Genomic DNA, 24,462 nt, shown 5'->3' on the forward strand with positions numbered 1-24,462 from the left:
AAAAAAAAAAAAGAAAAAGAAAAAGAAAAAGAAAATCCACAGCCTTACATAAAGACCATTACAACCTTACACAGAAAATACCTCTGCAAGGACATTTGCCTAGCAACTGCCTGTCCAACCTGGGACTAGCATCCCAGGATGGAATCAAGGATAATTCTTTTTTTTTTTTTTTTTTCTGAGACAGAGTCTTGCTCTGTAGCCCAGGCTAGAGTGCAGTGGCATGATCTCGGCTCACTGCAGACTCTGCCTCCTGGGTTCAAGCGATTCTCCTGCCTCAGCCTCCCAAGTAGCTGGGATTACAGGCACCCACCACTGTGCCAGGCTAATTGTTTTTGTTTTTGTTTTTGTTTTTTTTTAGTAGAGATGGGATTTCACCATCTTGGCCAGGCTGGTCTCAAACTCCTGACCTCATGATCCACCCGCCTCGGCCTCCCAAAGTGCTGGGATTACAGGCATGAGCCACCACACCCAGCCACGGATAATTATTTCAAAACAATTATGTAACCCTCCTCATTTTTTCCTTTAAACCCCAGTGTCTTCCTTTACCTCTCAGAATATCCACATAGTTTACTATAGCATGGTATTGTTTCATTGCTCTATTCTCAAATAAATTTCTTATAGAAAGTCTTTCTCAGCCGGATGCAGTGGCTTACACCTGTAATCTTAGCACTTTGGGAGGTCGAGACAGGTGGATCACCTGAGGTCAGAAGTTCAAGACCAGCCAGGCCAACAGAGTGAAACCCTGTCTCTACTAAAAATACAAAAAATTAACTGGACATGGTGGCGGACACTTGTAACCCCAGCTACTCAGGAGGCTGAGGCAGGAGAATCACTTGAACAGGCGTGGCGGAGGTTGCAGTGAGCCGAAATCGTGCCATTGCACTCCAGCCTGAGCAACAAGATATAAGTTGACAATTTCTACCAGACAACCTGGGAGACACTAATAGTACAGGGTCAAGGCTTGTTTTTTCCTGAACTCCCAGGCTGCAAATCCCTGGGAAGACTGGGAAGATTCAATTTCTGATCCACTCTTTTAACTCTGCAAGGTGTAGTTCTTTGGCATGCCAGTTTATTATTTATTTATTTTTGTGGGAAACATCTACCAAACTCCCCACTGTACCTGGGCTTTGGGTTTTGATTTCTGCCCCGTTCAATGTAGAATAAGGTCCGATCTGCTAGAATCAAATATAGCTTGCCTTTAGATCAAATGTGGTTTCCAGGAATTTATGCTCCATTTCTCTCTGGATTCTTGTTTACCTCACTTTTGACCTAATTACTTTTTACTACTTTTTCAACTTTTGAATGCTCGTAAGAAACTTTTTGTTTTGGCTGGGTGTAGTGACTCACCCCAGCACTTTGGGAGGCCGAGGCAGGCCAATCACCTGAGGTCAGGAGTTCAAGACCAGCCTGGCCAACATGGTGAAACCCCGCCTCTACTAAAAATACAAAAATTAGCTGGGCGTGGTAGCTGATGCCTGTAATTCTAGCTACTCAGGAGGCTGAGGCAGGAGAATCACTTAAGCCCGGAAGGCGGAGGCTGCAGTGAGGGAAGATCACGCCACTGCACTGCAGCCTGGCTAGGCGAAAAAAAAAAAAGTTTGTTGTTTTTATTTTATCTCAAAGTTTTAGCTGTTTTGACCAGGAAGGTTCATCAAACGTAACTCAGTCCATCATTATTAGAAACCTGAGTGGTATCATCATATCACCCAGGCGGGTCACTCACTCCAACTCCTGTACTGAACTTCAAGTTCTTCCAAAGTCTAATTAGTTTACCACCTGAGGCATCTCTAAGTGTCTTCTCTCTGCCTAAAAACATACTTTTCTTTACTCATCCCAGCTGGCCTCTTCTGGCTAACTGCTCATTCTTCCCTGGTTCCCAAGGCTTTGCTAAACCCTACTTCTCTGTGCTTTCACAATCCCTATGCATCTCCTATCTAGCACCGTGTCAGTGGCTGTTGCTGTTACTGCTCTGTGAGGGCCAGTCCTTAGACATCTCAAGACTGAGAGCCAACATATCACAGTGGTTAACAATGTGGCACCTGGACCAGACCCAGTGGCTCACGCCTGTAATCCCAGCACTTTGGGAGGCCAAGGCGGATGGATCACTTGAGGCCAGGAGTTTGAGACCAGCCTGGCCAACATGGTGAAACCCTGTCGCTTCTAAAAATACAAAAATTAGCTGGGCGTGTTGGTGCATACCTGTAATCCCAGCCACTCGGGAGGCTGAGGCACGAGAATCACTTGAACCCAGGAGGCAGAGGTTGCAGTGAGTGGGGATTGCACCACTGCACTCCAGCCTGGTCATGACAGAGCGAAAAAAAAAAAAAAGAATGTAGCATCTGCAACCATAGTGACTAGGTCTAAATTCCAGTCATACCTACCACTGTGACCATAATGTCCCTGTGCCTCAGTTTTCTCATCTGCAAAATGGAACAACAGTTGAAGACTGCCTTGTTGGGTTGTGAGGATTCAATGAGTTCACGTATGAAGTAGGACACATGTAAAATGTCTAGGACTGCCGGGCGTGGTGGCTCACGCCTGTAATCCCAGCACTTTGGGAGGCTGAGGTGGGCAGATCATGAGGTCAGGAGATCGACACCATCCTGGCTAACACGGTGAAACCCCATCTCTACTAAAAATACAAAAAACTAGCCGGGTGTGGTGGCGGGCGCCTGTAGTCCCAGCTACTTGGGAAGCTGAGGCAGGAGAATGGCGTGAACTGAGGAAGCGGAGCTGGCTGTGAGCCGAGACTGTGCCTCTGCACTCCAGCCTGGGCAACAGAGCGAGACTCCATCTGTCTCAAAAAAAAAAAAAAAAAAAAAAAAATTGCTGAGGACTGTGCCTGGTACATAGAAAGTGCTCAATATTGGCCAGTTTTATTATTGAAGTCTCAGTTTACATGTTCTTTGGCATCCAATTACTGAATATTTTTCTATTTTTATGAACCAAGATGATGATTTCCAAGTAGCTCTAGCTGTGACTTGGTGAGGTGAGGATTTGCCTAAGCCACTCTCTACTGCAGAAAGTCCCACCTCCTGTGATTTCCTTGAACCCCCTAGTTATGAATCGGGCAGCCTAATTAATCAGTTGTCTTTTCCTTCCTTAAATCTCTCTGCTAAGCTCTGCTGGCAGAACAGTCCAGCAGGATCACTGAGCCAGGACTGAGGTGATTTCTCATCCTAGGTTTACCACTGACATGCCATGGGCCTTGAGGTAAACAACTTAATTTATAGGGTCTTATCCACAGTCCATTGCAGTCCTGCTAGTCCCTGGACTGCTCAGTCTGGCATGATGTCCTCCTTTACTACTGATTCCAAAGCAACCTATTTTCTAAGGTATACCTCAACTGTCATCTCTTCCACAAGGTGCAGCCCATCTCCAAATTATTTCTGTTTTACTTGTTTTTTAAAGATAAGGTGTCACTATTATTACCCAGACTGGTCTCAAACTCCTGGGCTCAAGTGATCCTCCTGCCTCAGCCTCCCAAGTAGCTGGGACTACAGGCGCATATCACCACACCCAGCTATTGCTCCCTTTCTAACTTAGCTGTAAACCAACTGCATAAACTTATGCAACTATTGCTGACTGGATTAATTCACTTTAGAGTAAATGTGAACAAATCAACTGTTTTTAGAATTGTTTCCTATTTGATAAATACGCTGGAAATTTTATCCAAGAGACCAAATGAAGCTTTACATTTCAAAACTTTAATGTCAATTAAGCAGCCTTTTCACTTGATATAAACTCACACACCCAGGAACACTGTGGGCTCAGAACATTATTTCACAAGCAGGTATTGTTGGCATGTTGTTTGTGTCACATTTAGATTCCGATTAACATGACATCATTTTGTTCCTCAGATCCACAACTTCCACAATGGGAAGGATGTTAAAAAAAAAAAAAATACAACCATCTGTGTGCACTGTTTCAAATGATAATCAACCTGACATACACAATAAAAGTATTTGAAAGTTACATCACCAGTTGCACTTAATGAGTCATCCTTTGTCAATGTTAGAATGAGGGAACCAGGATATGATTAGGAAGAGACTCAAGGGGTAAAATCTGAAGATTCTGTCCCATACCTCTGCAGAACTGTGGACCCCCACAGAGGACTTAAGGGAGGGGCTCAGAAGCAAAGGGCTGTTTTGAAAATAGTTTGATTTTGACACAATGATTTGCAGACAAGCCCAGCCACTGTGGGGAAAAGATAGAGAATGAAGAAGTTCCAAATAGCTAAGATGAACGTGAACTTCTAAACAGAATGCATTTTGATTGAAGAAGAAAGCTTTAGGATTATATCCACTTTAAGAAGTCTGCTGGTGGTATCTGGCTTTAGAGGCAGGTAATGCCTTTTGACACCCTTTCTTCAAAGAAAGGGGTAAGGGAAAACGAGACCAAAAAAAAAAAAAAAAACAAAACAACACCTTCTCAGGCCGGGCCTGGTGGCTCACACCTGTAATTCCAGCACTTTGGAAGGCTGAGAAGAGCGGATCACAAGGTCAGGAGCTCGAGAGCTGCCTGGCCAATATGGTGAAACCCCATCTCTACTTAAAAATAAAAATAAAAAATAAAAATTATATATATATATAAATTAGCCGGGCTTGGTGACAGGTGCCTATAGTCTCAGCTACTTGGGAGGCTGGGGCAAGACAATCATTTGAAACTGGGAGGTGGAGGTTGCAGTGAGCCAAGATCATGCCACTGCACTCCAGTCTGGGTGGCAGAGTGAGACGCCATCCAAACAAAAAAAAACCCACAAAACCAAAAAAACACTTTCTCAGATATGTGGCATAAAGAATTTCTCAATCCAGGATGTCATTCCTCCACTGACAAAAACTGACTAAATAATTAAGTCTTCTACTGAAAAATGTAGGCAAGGTGGTCATCTATCACAGTGCCCACCAGGATGAAGTTTGTAGCAAAACTCAAGGATACCACAAAGCAATGCTACTGCAGCACAAACTGAACAAGGAGGCCCTACAGTAAGATACCAGATTAGTGCTTAAATCCTCAGAAGAAAATGGTCAGTCTGGATCAAGAGAAAAGTTCATCCAAACAAACCTACTTCAGATAAGCACATATATATGATCTACGGCACATACCAAAATGAAAAAATTGGAGTTGTAGTGGCCAATAGAACACATCCTTCAGCTTACCTTTTTTTTTTTTTTTTCTGAGCCAGAGTCTCGCTGTCACCCAGGCTGGAGTGCAGTGGCATGATCTTGGCTCAATGCAACCTCCGCCTCCCGGGTTCAAGCGATTCTCCTGCCTCAGCCTCCTGAGTAGCTGGGATTACAGGCATGTGCCACAATGCCCAGCTAATTTTTGTGTTTTTAGTAGAGATGGGGTTTCACCATGTTGGCCAGGCTGGTCTCACACTCCGCCCACCTCAGCCTTCCAAAGTGTTGGGATTACAGGCATTAGCCACCGTGCTGTACCCGGCCCAACTTACGTTTCATCTAATGACCTTATTAAGTGTTCACTTTTCAAAGGATCTTTTAACTTCTTCTGAATGAACATTAGTCAGCTGCCCCTCCCACTAGCCAACCTTTAGCCCTGAGCACACATGGGTATGAAAACAATCAAATTTAATAGCATCCTAAGTCTCAACCCAAGAGGAACAATTAATAGTAACACTGATTGAGCTGCTTCACCACCTTTCCCCACAACCCACCTCTGTGTCACCGTCTGCTATTCTACTGACTTGGAGGCCAACAATATAACCTTCCCCACAACACTCTAAAACAGCTACCTATTTTTATCTCAAAAGTACTGACAGAAGGCTCCATTAGCAGCAAACAGACTTATGAACACAAGGTCCTCTAAGCTAGGAAAGCATTACTCTTTGAAATGGGGCTATATTTACAAATTTTATTTTTTTATCCCAAAAATACATATAAATGAACACCTGCTCTACAAATGCAGGGAGGCCTTTGCCTAACATTGTCATATGAAAATCAGTATCAGCTCTTTAACACACAATTTACATATATACATACATATACACTATATGTAAGCAGCGAATACTTTGCTACTTACACATATTCCTCTGGTGGAAAACTAGGAAACTGGGAAATTCCCCTGCTTTCCAACCTTGGGAAGGTAAATACAGCCTCTCTGAACAATTTTTAAAGGATGAAATGTGTAGAAACAATGTAAACAACACAACCTGCTTTAGACATATACAAGTTATTAGAATAAAGAACCTGCCACATCAGTGACAGTTTATTTCTCAAAGAAAAAAAAAGGAGATAACATTTGAATAAAAATGCAAAACTGAAGTACAGTTAATATGATCAAAACTGTTGTGTACATGCTCCATGGAGAAATCAGGAATTCTTTCAGAAAGAACAGATCCACGGCCAATTTCAGTCACTTGTGATGCTGAATCAGCACCCACTGGTAGCAACCAGGATCCTTCTGTACAGTCACGGGCTTGAGCAGGTGCCATAAAGCATCTGTTTAAGTTAAACAGTCAATAACGTTTACTGACTGCAGTACATTCCCACCCCCAAAAGACTAAGTGCAAAATCAACTTCTAAGCTCAAGAGCTCAACCAGGTCAAAGCTTTGGTATATACTAGAGGTTGTTTTGGTGATAACCAAAGCCTAGTAAGATTCTCTGCTCAGGGGTTCACCCCAAAAGAAAAACACCTGGTCCACAAAGCTTAATACCTATATAAATAAAGTTAACTGTACAAAGAGAACAAGCCATGATTTACCCTTAACCAAGGGTTTATAGTTTCCTAGGCAGCAGTTCTGAAAGCACCAACTAAAACCACAACGCTTCTACTAAAACACGGTGTGTTGTAATTGGTGAGACTGTTCCGAAAACAAATGCCTGCAGGCATGTGGCCAAGGTGCCACAGAAAAAGTTTAACAAACATTAGTCAGTGTATTCAAATGGTAACACAATCTGGTCAGCAACAGGGGAAAGACTTAAGGCAGTAAGAGGCATTACAGAGAGCATGATAGTGTTGGACCCACCACCATAGTGCTCTCTGAGTCAATCAAAGCCTTCCAACAAGGAAAAGTGTCTCAATAGTTTGGGTTCTTAGTTTGTTAGCTGTCAGACACTTCTTCCTCCTCCTCCTCATCCTCATCATCTTTCCTGTCTATTTCTGAAGTGTCCGACGACTCATGGAGCAAGACATATTCTCTGCTACTGAATCCAAATTTGAGTACATCCTTTTCTTTTAGTTCATAGTATCTCTGTGGCTCAATACGTTTGTTGTTTAAGAAGGTTCCATTGCCTGAGCCAAGGTCAATGATGTAGGGCTTCACTCTTCGGCCAACTGTGCCATCAGCACGGGTATATTCCACAAGCCTAGCAGAGAAAAAGGAGAAACCTATGAGCAAACTTCTGCCTCAGATCATCCAGCCTCTCTGAAGCTCTTTGCTAAGACAGCCTAGATGATGTAAATAACCTGACTTGAGCATAATTCAAGTTAAAATTCTAGGGAATCAAAGAAATCAAGGGGAAAGCATGGCCCTGGGAAGGGAAATTGGAAGTTTAAATATATTTAGTAGAAAAGGTGAGAATGGGTTACTGGAGGGTGGGGAGAATCCATGGAAGATCAAAAGGTGGAAATGCAGAATCCAAAGTCTCTTGCTGTGGTTAAGAAAATACATTTTTTTCTGTTGTTTATAATCAATGTTTCTTTAACCTATATTTCAATATATTTCAGTTCCTGTCCAAATGGGAAAAAACAGTGGACCTGGACTTCAGAGTCAAGGGAGCTATATTTGAGCCAGAGTTCTACTATGGCAGGAGTCCCCAGCTCCTGGACCATGGACTGGTACTAGTCTGTGGCCTGTTAGGAACCAGGCCGCACAGCAAGAGGTGAGCAGTGGGCAGACAGGCAAGCAAGCCAAACTTCATCTGTATTTTCAGCTGCTCCCCATCACTCGTATTATTATTGCCTGAGCTCCGCCTCCTGTCAGATCAGCGGTGCCATTAGTCTCATAGGAGCGTGAACCCTATTGTGAACTGTGCACAGGTGGGATCTAGGTTGCGTGCTCCTTAGGAGAATCTAATGCCTGATCTGTCGCTGTCTCCCATCACCCCCAGATGAGACCATCGAGTTGCAGGAAAACAAGCTCAGGGCTTCCACTGATTCTAGATTATGGTGAATTGTATAATTATTACATTATATATTACAATGAGATAATATTAGAAAATAAAGTGCACAATAAATGTAATGCACTTGAATCCTGAAACCATGCCCCTGGTTCCATGGAAAAACTGTCTTCCATGAAACCGGTCCTTGGTGCCAAAAAGGCTGGGGACCACTGTACTATAGTGATCATTTGTTAGGCAAGTCACTTGGTTTTGCTGGGCTTCAGTTTTCTCATCTGTCAAATGGGGATATAAATACTTGTCCATTCAAAGTCAGGAGACCATGTTAAAACAAAACAAAACAACAACAACAACAACAAAAAATGGGCCAGGCGCAGTGGCTCACACCTATAATCTCAGCAATTTGGAAGGCCGAGGCGGGTGGATCACGAGGTCAGGAGTTCGACACCAGACTGACCAATACAATGAAACCCTGTCTCTACTAAAAATACAAAAATTCGCTGGGTGTGGCAGCGTGCGCCTGTATTCCCAGCTGCTCGGTAGCCTGAGGCAGGCGAATCGCTTGAATGTGGGAGGCAGAGGTTGCAGTGAGCTGAGATCGCGCCACTGCACTCCAGCCTGGGCACAGAAGGAGACTCCGTCTCACAAAAACAAAAAACCAAAAACCGGTCCTATCCTTCTCACAGGATTGTTGTGAGAATCATCACAGATGTCCCACGCAAGCTATCAAGAACCAGTTTCAAAATTAGTAGAGCACAGAGGCACATGCCTGTGGTCCCAGTTACTCAGGAGGCCAAGGTGAGAGACAATCATTTGAGCCCAGGAGGTTGCTGGAGTGAGCTGTGTTTGCTCCACTGCACTCTAGACTGGGTGACCGAGTGAGACCTTGTCACAAAAAAACAAAAAATAGATTAAAAGTATAATGTTCTTATAAATATGTAAACAATTATTTAAAGGGAAGTTAGATTAACAATACTCTTTAGATATGAGGGGTATGGGATTCTTCTGTATATGTATGAACAAAAATCTTAGTAATCCTAACTAACTGAGCAATTGTTTCTGCTCACATTACAGTTTCTTCCTCCATGTTACTTACCGATATTGAAAGACCGCATGCTGCTTTGAACAAGATGGGTGATCGATAGGAATGTCTGCAATGCGGCGGTGTCGACCCAGTAGATACGCACTCTGTCGATGTATGTACATGACTGGAAGCACCTCATCATTTTTAAATGGGTAGAGACGCCACCGTTTTTTTGGAATACGTGCTTCTGGGGGCTCACTATATTTAATGACTACACCCCGGAAAGTGTTGGTGTCCTCAAGAAGTGCCCCAGAAAGTTCATAGCTTGGTTTTTCTTTAGCAGGCACCTCTTTTTCTTTGTTGTTGCCACCAGGCCGAGGAACCAACTCCTGAGACTCACTACCGCCACCACCAATGTCATTCCTCTGGCGATGCTCCCGTCGCCTGGCATTATAAAACTCCCGCTCTTCTTCCTGAGCCTGAAGGTTCTGAGTGTCTCGCTCCCGTCCCTGACCCTGCCCACTCCCAGGTCTCTCGTTAGACGTTCTCCTTTGGTGGGAATGGCCCCGGTGTCTGTCCCGGTCACTTTTCCTAGCTCTCCTGTGTTCCTGTTCTGATGGTTCCCTGTGCTGCCGATCCTCCCGTCCTCTCCGGGGATGATCCTCACGCTCCTGAAATTCAAACAGATTCTGTAATTTTAACACAGTGCACAATCTAAAGGCAGCCCAAATCTTGTTCTTTTTGAATGAGGTATATTCAAAAGGTCTTTTGTAATTTGGACTTTGGCATTTAGAACAACATTTCCCACAGAAATAAGATTATGTCTGGTGGTTATGTTCCCTTGCAAGGCCACAAAAATGATATCCCATGCTGCTATTCAACTATAGCCCTAATAGCACAAGCCCAGGTCCAGAGCCCTAAAAACAAGAGACTATTTAGTCCAGAAAGGAGAAAGAAAAATAATTTCCTCCTTTTCACAACAAAGGTAACTATGGGCAAACTTACAGGGAAGAATATACAGAAAATAGAACTAAGAGTTAAGTAGTCAGGTACAAGATATGTAAAGAAGAAGCTAGCTTTCTCTCATGCCAAAAATGAAAATATAACAGTTTTTAAATCCTACTTCCACAGTTAAAAAAAAATTCAATACCTAGGAATAAACTTAAGAAACATGAAAGACATATAAGAAGAAATCTGTAAAAATTCATTAAAATAGAGGCTTTTTAAAGATCTGAAGAAATGGAGAAACATACCATGATTTCTTGAAAAAGACAGCATTGAAAATCAGCCTAGGCCAGGCATGGTGGCTCATGCCTATAATCCCAGCACTTTGGGAGGCCGAGACAGGCGGATCACCTGAGGTCAGGAGTTCCAGATCAGCCTGGCCAACATGGTGAAACTCCATCTCTTCTAAAAATACAAAATTAGCCGGGTGTGGTGGCACATGCCTGTAATCCCAGCTACTCAGGAGGCTGAGGCAGGAGAATCGCTTGAACCTGGGAGGCAGAGGTTGCAGTAAGCCGAGATCGCGCCATTGCACTCCAGCCTGGGCAACAAGAGTGAAACTCCTTCTCAAAAAAAAGAAAGAAAAGAAGAAAAAAAATCAGCCTGGTAGAAAATGTCTGCAACACAAACCAGACAGTAGTCCTAGGGGGATACATTCTAAGTATGGTGGATGGCTGAAACCACGGATAGTACTGAACCTGACTGCCATCAAACGTAACACATTTCTGTTCACATCTTCCACCCATAAATTTAATGCCTTTTCTATCTTAACTAAGCACTTATGAACTGTGGCTGTAACTTTTACAGTATGAGATACAACAGCAAAACTAGCATGAATTTCTTTTTCCTTCCCCACAATTTCACAATAGAAGATTCATTCTTACTATCGATCTTAGCAACTTCAATATAGGATTTGAAAAGTTTTTTTTAAGTTGAGAACTTTCATCTTTTCATTTAGGAAGCACTTTACAGCTTCTCTTTAGCCTTCCTAATTGCCAAAATCACTACTATTGCACTTTGGGGCCACTACTAAATAAAATAAAGGTACTTGAATCCAAGCACTGCAAACTGCAACAGTTATCTGATAACCAGGATGACAACTAAGTGACGGACAGGCAGGTAGCGCATACAGCACAGATACACCAGACAAAGGAAGGATTCATGTTCCTGGTGGGACAGCACAAGTTTACACCAAATGACTCAGGATAGTGACCAATTTAAACTTTATGAGTTGTTTTTTTCTGGAGTTTTCCATTTAATATTTTCAGATGTAGAAAGTGAAACCACAGATAAGGGGGGACTATTTTATATTACTATATCAATAAGAAACAATTCAACAGAGAAACTGACAAATGGCCAGGTGTCAGTGGCTCACACTTGTAATCCCAGCACTTTGGGAGGCCAAGGCAATGGATCGCTTGAGCCCAGGAGTTTGAGACTAGCCTGGGCAACATGGTGAAACCCCGTCTCTACTAAAAATACAAAAATCAGCTGGGCACAGTGGTGCATGCCTGTAGTTCCAGTTCCTCAGAAGGCTAAGGTGGGAGGATTGCTTGAGCCTGGGAGGCAGAGGTTGCAGTGAGCTGAGATTCCACCACTGTACTCCAGCCTGGATGACAGAGCAAGACTCTGTCTCAAAAATAAAAAAGGAAAGAAAAATGAACAATTTTCAGAAGAAATAAATGTCCAAGGGCCGAGCACAGTGGGTGACGCCTGTAATCCCAGCACTTTGGGAAGCCACGGCAGGAGAATTGCTTAAGCTCAGGAGTTTAGACCAGCCTGAGCAACACGGCAAAACCCCATTTCTACAAAAAATACAAAAATCAGCCAGGCATGACAGCATGCACCTGTAATCTAAAATTACAGCTATTCTAGAATTTGAGGTGGGAGGATCACTTGAGCCCAGGAGGTCGAGGCTGAAGTGAGCTATGATCATACCACTGCAGTCCAGCCTGGGCTACAGAGACCCTGTCTCAAAAAAAAAGAAAAAAGAAATACATGTCCAATAAATGCATGAAGATATGCTTAACCTAATAACCAAAGCATCAAATTCTAAAAGAAACATGAATTTTCTCTCCTTGAATTAGTAAAATTAAAAAGATCAATAATATCTACAGTCAAAAAGGAAGGCACAGGAAAATGGGTATTTTCAGTCACTGCTGGTACAGGTATAAACTAGCATAGCCTATTTAGGTCAATTTGACAGTATTTAATCAAAATCTCATCAACCACTAATGCCACTTATAGAAATCAATCCTACAGAAATACTAGCAGAAACGCACAAACACATACATATGAATGTGTTTACTGTAATTTCATAATAAAAAAACTGGAAAAAACTTAACGTCCTGCAACGGTAGAATGGTTAAATTATTATCTATTCATACAAAGGAATACTTCACAGCCATGAAAAAGAATGAGATCATGACATAGAAAGATATCTAATATATTGTTAAATGAGAGGGGAAAAAAGAGAAGGGGCAAGTTTCACAATAAGACCAGATATTTCTATATACAGACTTGGCAGATGAAATACCTGGAGAGATGTTCCCACTATAATTTAACTAGATACTTATTAAATTTTTAATGTATTGTTGGGCTGTCAATAAGCAAGGCAAAATCTCCAATGAGAAAAAAATCTCCAAAGGGGGGTAAGAAAAAAAAAACAGATTTGAGCTCTAAGCATGGGCTCAAATACTAAAGAATACTAGACACACACAAGGAAATGGAAACAAGCCACTGAGCATGACAAGCAGCAGAAACAAGTCTTATAGGGTGGGCATGGTGGCTCACGCCTGTAATCCCAGCACTTTGGGAGAGCAAGGGGGGCAGATCACTTGAGGTCGGTCAGGAGTTCGAGCCCAGCCTGGCCAACATTGTGAAACCCTGTCTTTACTAAAAATACAAAAATTAGCCAGGTGTGGTAGTGCATGCCTGTAATCCCAGCTACTTGGGAGGCTGAGGCAGGAGAATCGCTTGAACCCAGGAAGTGAAGGTTGCAGTGAGCAGAGATGGCGCCACTGCATTGTAGCCTGAACGACAAAGCAAGACTCCATCTCAAAAAAAAAAAAAAAAAGAAAGAAACAAGAGGCCGGGCAAAGTGGCTCACGCCTGTAATCCCAGCATTTTGGGAGGCCGAGGCGGGTGGATCATGAGGTCAGGAGTTCAAGACCAGCCTGGCCAAGATGGTGAAATCCCGTCTCTACTAAAAATACAAAAAATTAACCGGGCGCGGTGGCGGGCGCCTGTAATCCCAGCTACTTGGGAGGCTGAGGCAGGAGAATCGCTTGAACTCGGAGGGCCGAGGTTGCAGTGAGCCGAGACTGTGCCATGGACTCCAGCCTGGATGACAGAGACTCCATCTCAAAAAAAAAAAAAGAAACAAGTCTTATAGATGTAGATCCCCAAGGACTTCATTCATGTACAAAATTTTATTATTATTTTTTTATTTTAAAAAGAAAAAATGAGACATTCTTTGCGGAGAGTCGCCGGGGTTTCCTGGTTCAACAGTGCTTGGACGGAACCGGGCTCTTGTCCCCCACCCCGGCTGGCCGCCCATAGCCAGCCCTCTGTCACCTCCTCACTGGGCCCTCTGACGGTCCCAAGGCCCCCGTCGCCAGTCCAGCGCCATGCAGTCACTGCTGCGCAGCCACTGCCACCACGACTGCGCCCCCCTCGCAGGTGAGCCAGAACTACCACCATCAACCGCCAGATCAACCTGGAGTTCTACGCCTCCTACATCTACCTGTCATGTCTTACTACTTTGACCACGATGATGTGGCTTTGAAGAATTTTGCCAAGTACTTTCTTCACCAGTCTCATGAGGAGATGGAACATGCCGAGAAACTGATGAAGATGCAGAGCCAAAGAGATGGCCAAATCTTCCTTCAGGATATCAAGAAACCAGACCTTGACGACTGGGAGAGTGGGCTGAATGCAATGGGGTGTGCATTACATTTGGAAAAACATGGGAATCAGTCACTACTGGAACTGCACAAACTGGCCACCAACAAAATGACCCCCATTTGTGTGACTTCACTGAGACACATTACCTGAATGAGCAGGTAAAATCCATCAAAGAATTGGGTGACCACGTGACCAACTTGCGCAAGATGGGGGCACCCAAATCTGGCTTGGCAGAATATCTCTTTGACAAGTACACCCCGGGAGAGAGTGATAATGAAAGCTAAGCCTTAGGCTAATTTCCCCATAGCCATGGGGTGACTTCCTGGTCACCAAGGCAGTGCATGCATGTTGGGGTCTCCTTTGCCTTTTCTATAAATTGTACCAAAACACCCACTTAAGTTATTTGATTTGTACCATTCCTTCAAATAAATAAATTTGGTATCTCCCACCAAAAAAATAAACAAAACTTATTGCTATGGACTAGGTAACATACAAAAATGTTTGCAGATAATTAAGGTTAAAAATTTTAAAAGAGAGAGCAGCAAGAGACTTCCAAAATGATTAGGCAGAAAATGAGAATGATACAAAAATTCGCATGGCCCCTAATTAAAAAAATACATAATAATAATAAAAATGATTAGGCAGGTAGGACACAGTGCCTCACACCTATAATCCCAGCACTTTGGAAGGCCGAGGCAGGTGGATCACTGGAGTCCAGGAGTTCGAGACCAGCCTGGGCAACATAGTGAGACCCCCCCCCCGCCATCTCTAAAAATAGTAATAAAAATAAAATTAAAAAGTAAAAATTTTTCTTGGTGACTTCACAACCATTAGGATGGCTACCATAAAAAAAACTGAAAATAACAAGTATTGGCAAAGATGTGGAAAAATCAAAACCCTTGTACACTGCTGGTGGGAAAATGTAAAATGGTACAGTTAGTGTGGAAAATGGTACAGTAGTTCCACAAAAAATTAAAAAACAGAATTGCCATATGATCCAGCAATCCCACTTCTGTTTATATATCCCAAACAAATGAAAGCAGGGTCTCAAATAGATACTTGAGCACCCATGTTCATTGCAGCATTATTCACAATACCCTAAAAGTGGAAGCACTGGGACTAAGACCTCCTCCCCTGCTCCCTGCCATACACAGGGCTCAAGTGAGGGCCTGCTTGCTCAGAGTGGGACTCAAGTTTTTCTAGACTTCCTAGCCTAGCAAAGACATGCATCAAGAGAGAGCCTCAGACAACCACCCTTCCTACTCCAAAACATTTACAAGCTTGCCACCGCTATCTGCCTTGAGTTCACCAGGACTAATCTTATCATGTCCTTTATCCCTGATTAAGAGTCACTGTAAGAAGTCAAAATGGCCGGGTGTGGTGGCTTATGTCTGTAATTCTAGCACTTTGGGAGGCTGAGGTGGGTGGATCGCTTGAGGTCAGGGGTTCAAGACCAGCCTGGCCAACATGGTGAAATCCCGTCTCTACTAAAAATACAACAATGAGCTGGATGTGGTGGCATGTGCCTGTAGTCCCAGCTACTTGGGAGGCTGGAGCAGAAGAATCACTTGAACCCCAGAGGTGGAGGCTGCAGGGAGCCGAGATTGTACTACTGCACTCCAGCCTGGGTGATGGAGTGAGACTCTGTCTCAAAAGAAAAGAAAGAAAAGAAACAAAAGAAAAGAGAAAATAGTTTTTTTAAAAAATTCAGTTCCCAATTCCTCTCCTCTGTCTTCCCTTGAACCCCTCCAATCAGGTCTCACCCTTATTATTCCAGTAAAATGGCTGGTCAAGATCACCAATGACCTCCACATTGCTAAATCCAGTGGCCAATTCTCAGTCTTCATTTCACTTAACTATCAGCAGCATCTAACAGAGTTAATCACTGTATCCTCAACACATTTCCTTCTAATGGCTTCAAGTTACCAGATTCTCTTGCTTCTCTTTCTTTCCAGTCTCCTTTGCTGATGTCACTGCAATTTCTTCACAATGGATCACCCCTGGATTCAGTCCTTTGTTGGTTGTTCTTCTATCTACAGTCATTTCCTTAGTAACTTCATCTAATCCTAATACTTTACATACATCTATATGCAGATGACTCTCAAATGTTTATCTCCCCTCTCATTTAGAAAGAGGGTCACTGCAGATGTAATAAATTAAGGTCATACTGGAGTAATGTAGGTCATTAATCCCATGTGACTGGTGACCTTGGAAGAAAAGAGACAGAGAGATTCATGGGAGAAGGCCATGTGATAATGGACAGAGAGTCTATATCATAGTGATTACCTCTGGCCAGTGCGGTGGAGGTTTTTTGGTTGAGGAGGTGGTGCAATTTTGGGGATGAGAGAAGTAAACCATACTCTCATTTCATATTTTACATACCTCTGTATTATTACAATGAGCATGTAATGAATACATTTGTTTCGAAAATGGTGGTTCAGTTGGACACGGTGGTTCACATCTGTAATCCCAGCACTTTGGGAGGCTGAGGCGGGCGGATCACTTGAGGTCAGGAGTTTGAGACCAGCCTGACCAACATGGTGAAACCCTGTCTCTACTAAAAATATAAAAATTAGCCAGGCATGGTAGCACGTGCCTGTAATCCTAGCTACTGGGGAGGCTGAGGCACGAGAATCACTCAAAGCCAGGAGGCAGAGGTTGCAGTGAGCCGAGAGCACACTACTGTACTCCAGCCTGGGCAACAGAGTGACACTTCACCAAAAAAACAAAACAAACAAACAAAAAAACCAACCCACAAAAATGGTGGTTCAGAGGTCGAGAAAAGAATAAAGTAATCATTCAGTATCCTCAGGAGATTGGTTCCTGGATCCCCAGAGGATAAAAAAGATATCAAAAAACAAAACAAAACCGAAAAAGATATCTCAGGATGCTGAAGTTCCTCATATAAAAATTGGTGAATATCCTCCTGTGTGTGTGTGTGCGCGTATATATATATATATATATTTTTTTTTGAGACGGAGTCTTGCTCTGTCGCCCAGGCTGGAGTGCAGTGGCACCATCTCGGCTCACTGCAAGCTCCACCTGCCGGGTTCACGCCATTATACTGCCTCAGCCTTCTGAGTAGCTGGGACCACAAGCGCCCGCCATCACACCTGGCTAATTTTTTGTATTTTTAGTAGAGACGGGGTTTCACCGTGTTAGCCAGGATGGTCTCGATCTCCTGACCTTGTGATCCGCCCACCCTGGCCTCCCAAAGTGCTGGGATTACAGGCGTGAGCCACCGTGCCCGGCCATCCTCCTGTATACTTTTAATCATTGCTAGGTTATTTATAATACCTAATACAATGTAAATGCTATATAAATAGTTGTTATACTGTTTTTTATTTGTCTTTCAAAATTTGTTTTTACAACAGAGTCTTGCTCTGTTACCCAGGCTGGAGTGCAGTGGTGCAATCTTGGCTCACTGTAATCTCCACCTCCCAGGTTCAAGCGATTCTCCTGCCTCAGCCTCCCAAGTAGCTGAGACTACAGGCGCCCACCACCACACCTGGCTAATTTTTGTATTTTTAGTAGAGATGAGGTTTCACCATGTTGGCCAGGCTGGTCTCCTGACCTCAGATGATCCACTCGCCTTGGCCTCCCAAAGTGCTGGGATTACAGGCGTGAGCCACTGTGACTGGCCCAGACTCTAATCCCAGTTACTTGGGAGGCCGAGGCAGGAGAATCCTCGAACCCAGGAGGCAGAGGCTACAGTGAGCAGAGATTGCACCACTCAAGCCTGGGCAACAGAACAAGACTCCATCTCAAAAAAAAAAAAAAAAAAGATGATTGAATTATCATCCCTCAAAATTGAGAATAAGGCAAGAGTGTCTGTTCTCATTACTCTTTTATCTCTCTTTGCCTGCCCCCATCTCTGTGTGATTTGCTCCTCCTTGCTTCCTGCCATGGTTGTGAGGCCTCTCCAGCCATGTGGAACTGTAAGTCCATTAAACCTTTCTTTTGTAAATTGCCCAGTCTCGGGTATGTCTTTATCAACAGCATGAAAGCAGACTAATGCAAACAACAAAAGGAAATAAAATGCACACAGATTGTAAAGGAAGAAATAAAACTGTCCCTATTTGTAGATATGATTGTCTATGTAGAAAATCCCAAGTAATCTAAAACAAAAAAAACCTAGAATAAATTAGTTCAGCAAGGATACAGGATTAAGATAAACACACAAAAATGAATTATATTTCTATATAGTAGCAATGAACATGTGGACACCCATTTAAAATACCCTTTATAATCATTCCACAAAGAAATATATATAAGATTTATATGCTGAAAACTACGACTGATAAAATATATCAAAGACGATCTATATAAAAGGGGAAACACACAATGTTCATGGATTAGAAGATTTAACATAGTAAAAAGTCAATTATTGTCCCCAAACACCAGTTTAACACAAATCCTATCAAAATCCTAGCAAGATTTTTCTTTTGGATCTCACTCTGTCGCCCAGGCTGGAGTGTGGTGGTATGATCACTGTTCACTGCAGCCTCAACCTCCTAGGCTCAAGTAATCCTCCCACCTCAGCCTCCTGAGTAGCTGGGACTACAGGCATGCCACCACACCCAGCTAATTTTTGCATTTTTTGTAAAGATGGGTTTCACCATGTTGCCCAGGCTGGTCTGGAGCTCCTGAGCTCAAGTCATCTGCCCACCTCAGCCTCCCAAAGTATTGGGATTATAGGCATGAGCCACTGTGACCTGCCCAGACTTTTTAAAAGTAGAGATAAGATTGTTCTAAAACTTTTATGGATGACAAAAGAAGTTGAATAGCTAAACCAATTTTTACAAAGAAGAATAAAACAGGAGAAATCAGTCCATACAATTTCAAGACTTATTATATAGCTATAGTAATCAAGATTGTGTGGTATTGGAAGAATGACAGACACTGACAAATGGAACCGAACAGACATCCCAGAAATAGACCTCTACAAATATGCCCAACTGATTTTTGACAAAAGAGCAGAAGTAATTCAGTGGAGGAAAGATGGTCTTTTCAACAAATGGTGTTGATGTTTGTGGACATTCATAGGCAAAACAAAAACAAAAACAAAAACAAAACCATAAAAAGAAACTGAAAACAGATCATGGACTTTTAAGAAAAAAAATTTAGAAGAAAATTCGGAGATCTAGGGCTAGGCAAAAAGTTCTTAGCCATGACATCAAAAGCACAATCCATAAAAGGAAAAACAGATAAGCTGGACTTCTTTGAAATTAAAAAAAACTTTTGTTCTGAGATAAACCCTGTTAAGAAAATGAAGACAAGCTACAGACTGGGAAAAAAATACTTGTAAACCACATACCCCAAAAGGACTAGTATCTACAATATAAAAAGAATTCTTAAAAACTAAACAGTAAAAAAGCAAATAATACTATTAGAAAACAGGCAAAAGACAGCTGGGCGCAGTGGCTCATACTGGCATTACAGCAAAGTGCTGTAATCCAGCACTTCGGGAGGCTGAGGTGAGTGGATTACCTGAGGTCAAGAGTTCAAGACCAGCCTGGTCAACATGACGAAACCCCATCTCTACTAAAAATACAAAAATTAGCCAGGCATGGTGGCAGGAGCCTGTAATCCCAGCTACTTGGGAGGCTGAGGCAGGAGAATCCCTTGAACCTGGGAGGCTGAGGCTGAAATGAGCTGAGATCACGCCATTGCACTCCAGCCTGGACAACAAGAGTGAAACTCCATCTCAAAAAAACAAAAGAAAAAAAAGAAAAAAAAGCAGGCAAAAGACATGAGACATTGCACCTGAGAAGATACATACAGATGGCAAATAAGCACATGAAAAGAAGTCCAAGGCTGGGTGTGGTGGCTCACGCTTGTAATCCCAGCACTTCGGGAGGCTGAGGCGGGCAGATCACGAGGTCAGAAGTTCGAGACCAGCCTGGCCAACATAGTGAAACCCCATCTGTACTAAAAATACAAAAAATTAGCTGGACGTGGTGGTGGGCACCTGTAATCCCAGCTACTCGGGAGGCTGAGGCAGGAGAATCACTTGAACCCGGGAAGGGGAGATTTCAGTGAGCCAAGATCACGCCATTGTACTCCAGTCCAGGTCACACACACACACAAAGCCAGCCTTGGTGACAGAGCGAGACTCCGTCTCAAAAAAAAGAAAAAAAAAGGAAAATGCAAATTAAAATCACAATGAAATACTACTACACACCTATCAGAATGGTTAAAATAAAGTGATAACTTGAAATGCTGATAAAGATACAGGGAAACTGGATCATTCATACATTGCTGGTGGGAATATAAAATGGTACAGCCACTGTTATGGACTAAACTGTACTCTCCAAAATTAGCAAGTTAAAGTACCAAACCCAAGTACCTCAGAATGTATTAATAACTGTTTTTGGAGATAAGGTCTTTAAATAGCTGATTAAGTTAAAAAATGAGGGCAGGGCCCTAATCCAATATGGCTGAGAAAAGACACCAGGACAGAAAAAAGATCATTTAAGGATACAGCAAAGAGGTAGCCATCTGCAAGCCAAGGAAAGAGGATTTTTTTCAGGAGAATCCAAACCTGCTAACACCCTAATTTTTGACTTTTAGCCCCAGAACTACAGGAAAATGAATTTCTGTTGCTTAAGCCACCTACTCTATGGTATTTCATTATGGTGGCCCTAGGAAACTAATACAGCCACTCTGGAAAACAGTCTGGCAATTTCTTAAAAGAATTAAACCTGCAACTACCGTACAATCCAGCAATTGCACTCCAGAGAAATGAACTCTTATGTTCACATAAAAACCTGTACACAAATGTGTATATAGCAGCTTTATGTGTAATAGCCAAAAAATGGAAACAACCCAGATGTTCTTTAATGAGTAAGTGGCTAAATCCATGCCATATGGATACCACTCAGCAATGAAATGGAACAAACTACTGAGAACTGCAACCTGAATCAATCTCCAAAGGATTCTGCTGAGTGAGAAAAGACAATCCTAAAGGTTACATACTGTATGATTCCACTTACATAACATTCTTGAAATGACAGAATTATAGAAATGAAGAACAGATTAGAAGTTGACAGAAGTTAAGGAAGGATAAAAGTGGGAGATAAGTGTGTGTGGCTACAAAAGGACAACATGAGGTATTCCTTGTGGTGAAGGAAATGTTATCTTGACTATATCGATGTCAATATTCTGATGATGATATTGTACCACAGTTCTATTATGAATAGATGCTACCACTGGGAGAAACCAGGAAGAGTATATCTCCCTGAATTATTTCTGACAACCATATGTGAACCAATAATAATCTCAAAATAAAAAGTTTAATTTAAGCAAACAAGCAGAAAAAAGAAATACACCCAGTTTTCAGAAAAGCCCATTGGAGGTACAGGTAGAGATGTAGGCGAGTGTGCGTGCACACATGCGCACACACACAATACACACACACACAGCCCTCTTTAGCTGTGATAGGAAAAGGCTCTCAATTTGGACCCAACATCAAAACACCCCAATCCACTTACCTGCTTCACTTTGACTGTTGAGTAGTGAGGACTTCGGTTTCTCTTACTCCGAGGAGACTTGCTTCTTCTCCCTGAGGACTTGTTTTTCTTTTTGGGTGGGGACCTATACAGAGCATGGTACACAGGATTTTATCGCAATTTCCCTTCCCCCATAAAAATTAGCTTCCAGTATCAGGCTTACCTACTAACACAAACACTGCTTTTGTGAAGGTATCTGCCAGTCACATTAAAGGAGTCACGAGGTTCATTTTCCTAGCTCTAACGTCTCCCTTGCATTCCATACTCACATAGACAACTGTCTACTGAACCTTCTCACTTAGGTAACAAAACTCTTAATTTCCAACCCTTCAAAAACCTTTCCTCTCCTACTCCTTGCCATCTTGCTAACTGGCATCACCATCCGGAAGTCACCCTTGATTCTTTATCCCTCACTACCAACACCCCTAGCATCAGGAACAATCCCTCCATCCTGTGGTTCTACTTCCTCCCTATGCCATCTCATTCCTACCACCCACCTTCTTGACCACTATACTCCACCGACACTAGCTTTTTCCCATTTCAATCATAATTCATTCTACTTCAAGTTCTTTGCAGATGTTGTTTCCTCTGCCTGGATCTTTAAGAGGTTGAATCATTCCTATCACTCAGGTCTGGACTCAAATGGCACCTCTTTAGAGAGGCCTCCTCCCTCTTCTCTCCAATCTCTATCACATTACTGTTATAACCTATCAATAATACTTGTTATTGAAACTATTTTTTTTTTTAATCATCTGTCTCAGGGTTAGAGCATGGCCAATTTGGCACTGGTGAAGATCATCTAACTGAATCGCCCTTGCAGCCCCAATACCTAGGGCAGTCTTTCACACTTAAAATAGGCACTCAGTAAAACTATGGTGAATGAATGCATAAACAAATGAGTCTAGCAAGAAGTAACTTTTTTTATTTTTATTTTTCCAGTTTCTGTTAGGTAGCTCACCTACACCTCGATGTGAAAACCTTTCTGGCAGGTAACTGGAAAGACAAGGCCCACACTCCATTTGTGGGCGGGATGGGGAAAATCTCATTCTAATTTAACAGATTATCAGTGCTATCTGTTGGGCTACACTCCTCGAAGTGCTGGGGACACAAGAATGAAGGAGTGGGATCCTGCCGGTGTGTCATTAGGCGTTGAACACCGAGCTATAAGGCAAGTGACAGAGCAAGCATAACACAAGCACGACTGGATCACTCTCAACAGTCCCTCAGGATTAAGTCCGGGCTGCTGCGCCCAGCATTCAAAACCTGTTTCGGATGCTAGCCCTGCCCGCCTTTCTGAATGAGCCCAACCCAACGTCCATCCTGGGCTGCTCCCCCACTTACCGGCTAACTCCTCGGGCTCGGTTCCCGCGGTGGCCCGGGCGGCCCGGCTCGCTGGCCGGCGGAGACGGGCTACCGCCGGAGTGGTCCGGACGGCGGTGGGCGGGAGGTGCGACTTCTGGGCTGAGACGCTCCTGCTTCACCACCACCCCCGCCGGCAGCACCATGTCCCCGTCCCGGTGTCTTCGCCGGCTCCCTCGCTCCCGTTCGCTCTTCACCGCCTTCATTCTGTGATTTTGGCTGAGCGAAAGAAAACAGATCCGTTGAGCTCCTCTAGCTGAAGGAAATGACGAGTTTGACTCCTGGACTTCCGCTTCCGGGGTGCCCAACCTCCCAGAAATCCTCGCGGCGGATATTAAACACGTGACTACTCCCTAGTGGGCGTGGCCACAGTGACCTGCTTGGGTGGCGGGAGTTTCAAGTTTCAAAAACAAACTTTTGGCTGGGCGTGGTGACTCTCGCCTGTAGTCCCAGAACTTTGGGAGGCCGAGGCTGGCGGATCACCTGAGGTCAAGAGTTCGAGAACAGCCTGGCCAACATGGCAACACCTCGTCTCTACTAAAAATACAAAAATTAGCCAGGTGTGGTGGCGCGCGCCTGTAATCCCAGCTACTCGGGAGAATGAGGCAAGATAATCGCTTGAACCCGGGAGGCGCAGGTTGCAGTGAGCGTGGATCGCACCACTGCACTCCAGCCTGGGCGACAGAGCGAGATGTCTCAAAAACAAACAACAACAACAAAAAAAAAACTGGGAAAAAGCAAACCTCTCAAGACTGTTTGTTGCCACATTATTAGTAATTACAAAACGTGGAAACAATGTAAATACCCAGCAGTAGGGAAGTTAGCCAAACTAATGGGTGTTATGTGGCCATTAGTAAACCATTTACAAACTTTAAAAACCCTGACTTGTTAATGACAAAGCAGGATACAAAATTGTGCGCAAACTATAATTACATTTACATTTGGAAATAGAAGGGAGGAAGAAATGGAAATGCAATCAGAGATGATAACCCGTGGGCAAATCATTAGCTTTTCCTCTTCTATTTCCTGAACTTTTTGCAATGCTGTTGGGGCTCAGAAATCGAAACCCCAAAATATGGCGCACTGACATGCCGAACTGAAGAAGCCTCAATGTTCCTTCCCGGTGCCCACCGTCTCTCCCAAAGCGCAGGTCTTTATCTGCCTAAGATACAGACTACCAAAAGGAATAATTGTTTCTTTCTTCTCCTCCCAAGAATGTAATCACACCTGACCAGAGACCCTTATACTGTCAAAAGTAGCTATTTACAGCCGAACACGGAGGCTGCAGCCTGTAATTCCGGCCCTTTGGGAGGCCAAGGCAGGAAAATCGCTTGAAGCCAGGAGTTCCAGACCAACCTGCCCAACATAGCAAGACTCTGTCTCTACAAAAATTAAATTTTGCAGGGGCTGGTGGCTCGTGCCTGTGGTCCCAGTAGAGATAGGAGGATCACTTGAGCCCAGGAGTTGGAGGCTGCAGTGAGCCGTGATGGCACCACTGCACTCCAGCTAGGGCTACAGAGTGAGACCCTGTCTTCAAAAAAACCAAACCAAAACAAAAAAACAACAAAAAACTAT

General features: G+C 43.3%; 1 protein-coding gene across 1 annotated transcript; it reads right to left on the reverse strand.

The window, feature by feature from the left end:
- Positions 1–5,854: 5,854 nt before the first annotated feature.
- On the reverse strand, positions 5,855–23,202 carry SNIP1 (Smad nuclear interacting protein 1). The gene is made up of 4 exons (XM_011969495.1): positions 22,870–23,202; positions 21,511–21,613; positions 9,179–9,777; positions 5,855–7,329 (listed from the first exon to the last, which is right to left on the reverse strand). Exons 1-4 carry the CDS (start codon positions 23,091–23,093, stop codon positions 7,065–7,067), a joined length of 1,191 nt encoding a protein of 396 aa, XP_011824885.1. The 5' UTR covers positions 23,094–23,202; the 3' UTR covers positions 5,855–7,064.
- Positions 23,203–24,462: the final 1,260 nt, after the last annotated feature.

Source organism: Mandrillus leucophaeus, unplaced genomic scaffold (genome assembly GCF_000951045.1).
Source record: "Mandrillus leucophaeus isolate KB7577 unplaced genomic scaffold, Mleu.le_1.0 Scaffold895, whole genome shotgun sequence".
In the NCBI taxonomy this organism is placed as follows: Eukaryota; Metazoa; Chordata; class Mammalia; order Primates; family Cercopithecidae; genus Mandrillus; species Mandrillus leucophaeus.

Coding starts and splice junctions, on each gene's coding strand:
- SNIP1 (XM_011969495.1), bottom strand. CDS start 23,093: ATGAAGGCGGTGAAGAGCGAACGGGAGCGAGGGAGCCGGCGAAGACAC. Junction 21,614..22,869: donor CGAGCCCGAGGAGTTAGCCG/GTAAGTGGGGGA, acceptor TGCTCTGTATAG/GTCCCCACCCAAAAAGAAAA. Junction 7,330..9,178: donor CATGCGGTCTTTCAATATCG/GTAAGTAACATG, acceptor TTTCTCTGCTAG/GCTTGTGGAATATACCCGTG.